Here is a 7,343-nt window from a genome sequence, read left to right on the forward strand (position 1 = left end):
AAGTCTATTTGAACTTCATGTTGATATTTGAATTGGTAGGATTCATGAATCATTATATGATCTTAGCCCTACTTGTTCATACATGCTCTTGGAGATTGAGTTACTTTTAACCAAGTAGGTAGAATCATTTTGCATTTAGTTGCATTCATATAGATAGGTGCATATAGTTTATTCACATTGAATAAATGTTCATACCCCTTTTCTTGTCCTTCTTTATTCTTAGCATGAGGACATGCTTGGTTTAAGTGTGGGGAGGTTTGATAAACCCCAATTTTGTGGTTTATCTTGTGCTTAACTTAGGAGATTTTATCAACTTTTCTCACATTTATTCAATGAAATAGCATAGTTTTGTAATTCTCCCTAAATGTGTGCTTAAGTGTGAAAATATGCTTTTTAGGCCTTAAAATAGCTAAATTTAATTCACTTTAATTCCATTCGATGCCTTGATATGTTTGTTAAGTGATTTCAGGTTTAGAAGGCAAAGATTGGATTGAAGGAATGAAGGAAAAGCATGCAAATTGGGAGAACTCATGAAGAAATGAAGGAATCGCAAAGCTGTCAATCCTGACCTCTTCGCACTCAATCCATCATAACTTGAGCTACAGAGGTCCAAATGAGGCGGTTCAAGTTGCATTAGAAATCTAACATTCAGGGCTTCAAAATGATATAAAATTTGCTAAATTTTCCTGGCGTTTAGGGATGCAAACACGTGCGTGAAAATGAGCTAAAAATTGCTGGCCACGAGTTGCTAAAATGGACCCACGCTGATCCACTGATCCGTGCGCGTGATGCACGCGTACGCGTCTCTAAACGTCAGGCAACTATGGAAAATTTTATATCATTTTGAATCTCCAGATGTTAACTTTCTAACGCAACTAGAACCGCCTCATTTGGAGCTCAAGTTATGATCGATTGAGTGCGAAGAGGTCAGGATTGACAGCTTTGCGATTCCTTCATTTCTTCATGAGTTCTCCCACTTTGCATGCTTTTCCTTTATTCCTTCAATCCAATCTTTGCCTTCTAAACCTGAAATCACTTAACAAACATATCAAGGCATCGAATGGAATTAAAGTGAATTAAATTTAGCTATTTTAAGGACTAAAAAGCATGTTTTCACACTTAAGCACAAATTTAGGGAAAATTAGAAAACCATGCTATTTCATTGAATAAATGTGAAAAAAGTTGATAAAATTTTCTAAATTAAGCACAAGATAAACCATAAAATTGGGGTTTATCATCCCTCAGAGACTCGGAGGTGGTGAGAAAGAGAAGACATATTCCAGGTTTCTGGATATATTTAAGTCTCTTCATATCAACATTTCTTTCATTGAAGCCCTCCAACAGATGCCTTCATATATTAAATGCATGAAGGAGTTGCTAACCAAGAAGGGTACCTTGAAGGGTGCACAAACAGTAGTGATGACTAAAGAGAGCAGTGCCCTCATCCAAAAGGACTTACCTACAACGAAGAAGGATCCAGGGAGTTTTCACATCCCTTGTGCTATAGGGGACCCAATGATTGACAGAGGGTTTTGTGATCTTGGAGCGAGCATAAATCTAATGCCCCTATCTCTCATGAGGAAGCTGCAAATCAATGAGTTGAAATTTACAAATGTAACCCTTCAACTGGTTGACGAGACCCAGAAACAAGCATTGGGAGTTGTTGAAAATATGCTAGTCAAGGTAGAGAGGTACTTCCTCCCTACAGACTTTGTTGTTCTTGAGATGGAAGAAAGCTACCTTCATCCAATTATTCTGGGGAGACCATTCTTGGCCACAGCCAAAGTACTCATAGATGTTGAGCAAGGAGAGTTGATATTGAGAATACATGATGAACAACTCACCTTTCATGTCTTCAAACCTTCACATGAATCTGAACAAGAGAACAGAGCCTTGAAGAATGATCACAAGGATTTATTCCTGGAAGAGGGAAGCAGTGAATCACAAGCAGAGCCTCTGAAGACCTCCTTGATAGAAAAATAAGAAGTTTAAGTGATACAATAATCCAAGAAGTCCAAGGAGGAGCTGAGACCTCAAGGTTCAAAAGAATCAATCAACAAGGACCCTCCTGACATGAGAATTACTGAAGCACCACTTGAACGAAGGAAAAGAGTTGGGAAGAAGGTGCCAAGAGGATGGAAGAACAAGAAGATCCCTACAGAAGACTTTTCTCCTAGAGACAGAGTAAGATCAATCCATCAGCCACTAATCCCACCTCATCTTCCTATAATTCCATCTCAGCTACCTCAAGTGTACACAGTTAACAGAATCCTTTCCTTGGAGCATGTAGAGATTCTCAAAGAAGCAAGTGGAGATAGATTCACTGTGAGAGGAGAAGATCTGAGACATTACCAACCACCCTGACAAAGGCCAACGGTCAAGCTAATGATGTTAAAGAAGCGCTTCATGGGAGGCAACCCATGCTTTATATCCTTTTAGTTGTGTTTTGATTGTAGTTAATAAAGTAGTACTCATGATGATTGATTCTATTTTGACAAGAACTCAATTGAATTCTTGCATGCAACACATAGTGAGCAACAAGTTTGGTGTGCAAGGCACACTAAGAAGACACATGATAATCACATCATGTGCATCTTAGTAGCTTTGATCAAACTTTTTTTGCACCACATGATCACAAACTAAGTTTAGTGTTCACCAACGTTGTACGCATAACTTATAAGAAGTTGATTTGATTTAAATTCATGAGTAACACTTAGTTTATTTTAGTTAGTATTTGATAAAAATTCAAAAAGTAGTTAGGTATATTTCAATTCCCGCCACATATGAAATTAACTTTTGGTCTTTTATTGTTTTTACATAGGGAAATAAAGGAAGAATGGATGGAATTGATAAGACAAGCCAAGGAGGGAGGTTCAGCCACTTCATGAAAGGCTAGGCACATGTCTTTGAATGGTATTCCTTGGGAAGTGCTACCATGCAAGCATTGGAGGGATCAATGTGTCATAGCCCCTACCCTTGGAGACTGAACCCAATCACCTCATAAAGTGGTGATCCTTGTGCTCATACCACTTCACAACATACACCATCCATTCTCATCATTCAAGATCAATCTCTACCCTTCATTTATCCACCTTCTAATATAAACTACCTTCTTTTCATGCAACTGAAACCATTGCCTACCGCACCTCCTATTTCATTACAAGCTACATGCAATTCTTATACTCCTTTGGTTACCTTATACCATTATACCTCCACTTCCTTCTTTCATAGTTAACATCTTGATCACCCATTGATCTTCTACCTTAAAACATACCCCCAACTCACCTCACTCACTAGACTCACCACACTCCTTTGTATTTTTGCATTCAGTTCCTTAACTATGGCACCATCAAGTTCCAATAGAAGAAAAGAGAAGGAACCTATGGAGCAACATCCCTTTGATAAAAGAAAATTCAAAATCTTGCATCATGCACTATAATTTGGATGGATGACAGACAAGGAAATAGTACATGAACTAGCCTTTCAATTCAGAGAGAATGAACGCCCAGAAATCAGGGAGAAAATTGAAAGGAGAATGTGGGAACTCCTTTGTGATCCAATCACAAAAGTGAGTGCAACCCTTGTTAGAGAGTTCTACGCAAATGCAGTTAGAGAAGATAAGAATGATGACTCCTACAAGAGTTACGTGAGGGGAGTGGTGGTTGATTTTAGTCTAATGTCTATCATGAGAGTACTTAAGCTACGGGCTGTGCCATTTGAGGGAGCAAGTTACCAATCAAGGATAAGTGGTGATCCTAACCATGAGGAAATTGTAAGTCACATATGTGTTGTAGGGGCCGATTAGGTGAGAGACTCCAATGGAGCACCTAAGTTTATTAAAAGAAGAGACCTCATCCCAGAGGCCAAGGATTGGTTTGAGATCGTGAGAAGGTCTATCCTTCCTGCCTCAAACAATTCAGAGGTTAATATTGCTCGAGCTACCATGGTACACTACATAATGAGGGGTGGAGACATAAATGTCCATGGGATCATCGCTGAAGGTATCCAAGAGATCTCGGAGAAAAATGACCCGGAGGCCTGGTTGGGGTATCCAAGCACTATTCTAAGGCTCTGTATGAAGGCCAAGGTGGCCTTTGAGGATGCAAATCCAATATGGTTGAAAGTTGGAAAACCAATCACGCCTCAGCACATGAATTATGTCGCACCCGCTCAGCAGCAAAGAAGACCTCAGAGAAGGAAAATAGTGATTCAAGAAGAAGCACAACAAGAAGAACCTCAACAAGAAGAGCAACATACTTCAGCCACCACAGACATAAGCCACATCCAAGGAGCTCTTGAAGAACTAACAAGGCGATATATGGAAGGACAAGAGCAACAAAGACACTTCCAGTTTCACTTGCTAAATCACCAAAAAAGAGTTGCACAAGCAACTAATGGAGCAGCAACAGGAGCACTACTCCCAACTTTCTCAAGCCATTAGCCAAGTGTCCGAAAGACAAGTGCATCAAGAAAAACGCATACAAGAATTCAACCAACGACAAATAGCTCAAATAAAGGCATTTAATGAGTTTAATGTGCTCAATGAAGGGAGGCAAATAAACAGGGCTGATTATGACATAAACACCCAGGCCAAGCTAACTTATGTGGCTGGGTACATGCATAACTTACACCCAACAATTCCAAGATATGATGTAGTCTATAAGGAGCTAAAAGAGCAAGAAGAGGGAAGGGCAAAGCACCATAAAGAAGCATTGGGAAAGAGGATGGAGAATGCTGGATTCTTGAAGAAGTTGAATGAAAAAAAAAGACGAGATGCAAGCAACTAGGAAGGAGACCAAGAAGAAGAGAGGAGCAAGAAGGGAAAGCATATCAAAGAGTAAAAGGTGGTGGAGTTTCTTTTAAAAGCTTTAAATAAGGAAAATCATGTATGAAATAGAATATGCTTCTATTGTAGTTTAGGAATTTTAATTCAGTCTTGATTTAGTCCTTTTAGTTTATCTTGTGCTTGCTAGCTTAGTTGCCTAAGCCACTGCATCCTTGCTTGAATTGTATGCTGTGTTCTTAAGTTCAATAAAAGAAATGAAAGAAAATGGTTTGAAAAACAAGAGTGAAATCCAATGTGCAGAATAAAGTCCTAGTGTTTGTGGTGGTATTTGCTAACTAAGTTGGTTCATCAATAAGGTAGAAGACTAAGATATCTTTTGAATTATGAGCTTGAAATGCACTCTATGAGACTTAGATGATTAATAAGATCCTAGAAAGAAACAAAAAAAGAAAAGAGCAAGAAATAAAGCTAGGCACCAATAGTTTGAACCTTGAGGCATGTGTCTGTGGTGTTTTTGTGCAAGGATCTGCTTGGATGATTAGGTTCTGAGGAGTGCTTTATCATTTGATAACTTGGGTTAACTAACCCGGGATTATCAACTGAAAGTCCACTATCAAGAGCAACCTTGTCACAACACATTTAGCAACCCAAAGAGGTGCTGGACACCAAGGTCTCAGGAATGAATAACAAACCATGTGCCCTGTGGTGTGTATGTGCTGAGAAGAGACTTGGGTGATTAAGTCCTTAGGAGTGTTTCAACACCTAGCACCTTGAACCAATTGGTTCAGAAGTGTTGGCTGAAATCCTACCCTAAAGAGTTGTCTCAACACAGAATACTTAGCTAAAGAAAACAATAAGCTCCAAAGAAGGAAGAAAACAAAAATAGAGCTAAGTTGAGGATTAAAGAATAAGAGTCTCATAGAAGGCAATAGAGTGAGAATTCAAGAGCATAATGTAGCCTAGAAGCTAGCAAGAACATGAACCTAAATTGCCATGCATGAAACTCCATGAACCAAGGATTTGAATTTTCTGAATAAGGACTTGTATCTCTTGCATTTTCATCCATTCTTCTTATATTTTATCACTTTCTTGAGGACAAGCAAGATTTAAGTTTGGTGTTGTGATGCCAGAGCATCTTGGCTAGTTTTACTAGCCATTTTTAGTATTGTTTAGGTTAGTTTCATGTATTTTCTTAGGCAATAAGCAAGTATTTGGTTGAATATGCACTCATACCTTGATTCAAGCAAACATTGTGAATTCTAACCAATTTTATGAGAATTATGTAAGAATTGAATGAAAGAATGAATGATGCATCATCTCATGATCAAGAGCAAGACTTTGACGCACTATGTTTGATTGATTTCATGTAACAAGAAGCAGAGAAGAGCCACGTTAGTGCCACTAACGTGGCCATTAACGTAGAAGAAGGGGCAGCTTACAATGTTAGTGGTGAAGTTAGCACCACTAACGTGCTCGAAGGACTAATAAGCCCACGTTAGTGCCACTAACGTGGGCACTAACGTGGAAGAATGAGGAGCTTGCAACATTAGTGGTGAAGCTAGCACCACTAACGTGAGGAATGGCCAAGGATACCCACATTAGTGGCACTAACATGGGTATTAATGTGGAACAAAGGAAGAGAGGCAACATTAGTGGTGAAGTTAACACCACTAACGTGAGGAATGGCCAGAGAAGCCCACGTTAGTGCCACTAACATGGGCACTAATGTGGAACAAAGAAGAGGTTGAAACATTAGTGGTGAAGTTAGCACCACTAACGTGTTCGAGCCAAGGTATGCCCACGTTAATGGCCATGTTAATGCCACTAACATGGAAGAAAGGATGCTTTGGAACGTAATGTTGAAGTTAGCACCATTAACATGACCAAGGGTTAGGAAAGGCTACGTTAGTGCCACTAACAGTGGGGTTAACATGACTCAAGGGGTTTAGGGACGTTAGTGACCAAGTTAGTGTCACTAACGTCTTCGAACTAGGAATTTACACTTAACGTTAACCACACTAACGGTCTGACTAATGTGAAAGCTACCTGACTCAAACTCTTCTAGCAAGCTGAGCAAAGTCCACTGAGATTGTAACTACTTCAACTGAGCTCAAAGACCCACATTCAATTCCCAATTCAATTCTATTTAAGTTCAACTAGAACACTCCTTTGATTAAAGTTTCCCAACCAATCAATCCCTGTTGGATTTGACCTCAGTCTACTGTGAGTTTTTACTTAACGACAATTCGGTATACTTGCCAAAGGAAATTTATTGAGAGACAAATTTTCGTGCATCAGTTGTGTCTCTTATTAGTGTCTCTGTGTTCTTCCTGTCAAGATGGACATAAAATACACTAATTCAGTGTCTTTAGACATGATGTCTCTGTCTATGTCTTATCTGTCAAACATAACTTTGTGTCTCAATATTCTTATCTCAATATCTCATGCCTATAAATAAATGTAGCCTAGGTTACTCTTCAAAAGCATTCTTTTAGGTTAGAAAAATGTATCCATAAATATTAAGATAAGGATACGCTTTATAAGTAATCTTTTTAAT

At 38.9% G+C, this 7,343-nt stretch overlaps 1 protein-coding gene across 1 annotated transcript; it reads left to right on the forward strand.

Annotated features, from left to right (window-relative positions):
• Positions 1 to 1,365: 1,365 nt before the first annotated feature.
• Positions 1,366 to 1,983, forward strand: LOC107606716 (uncharacterized). Its single transcript, XM_016308748.1, has one exon. The coding sequence runs from the start codon at positions 1,366 to 1,368 to the stop codon at positions 1,981 to 1,983; it is 618 nt and encodes a 205-aa protein (XP_016164234.1).
• Positions 1,984 to 7,343: the final 5,360 nt, after the last annotated feature.

The sequence above is a fragment of the Arachis ipaensis genome, chromosome B1 (genome assembly GCF_059453495.1).
Source record: "Arachis ipaensis isolate K30076 ecotype BB chromosome B1, ASM5945349v1, whole genome shotgun sequence".
NCBI lineage: Eukaryota > Viridiplantae > Streptophyta > Magnoliopsida > Fabales > Fabaceae > Arachis > Arachis ipaensis.

Coding starts and splice junctions, on each gene's coding strand:
- LOC107606716 (XM_016308748.1), top strand. CDS start 1,366: ATGAAGGAGTTGCTAACCAAGAAGGGTACCTTGAAGGGTGCACAAACA.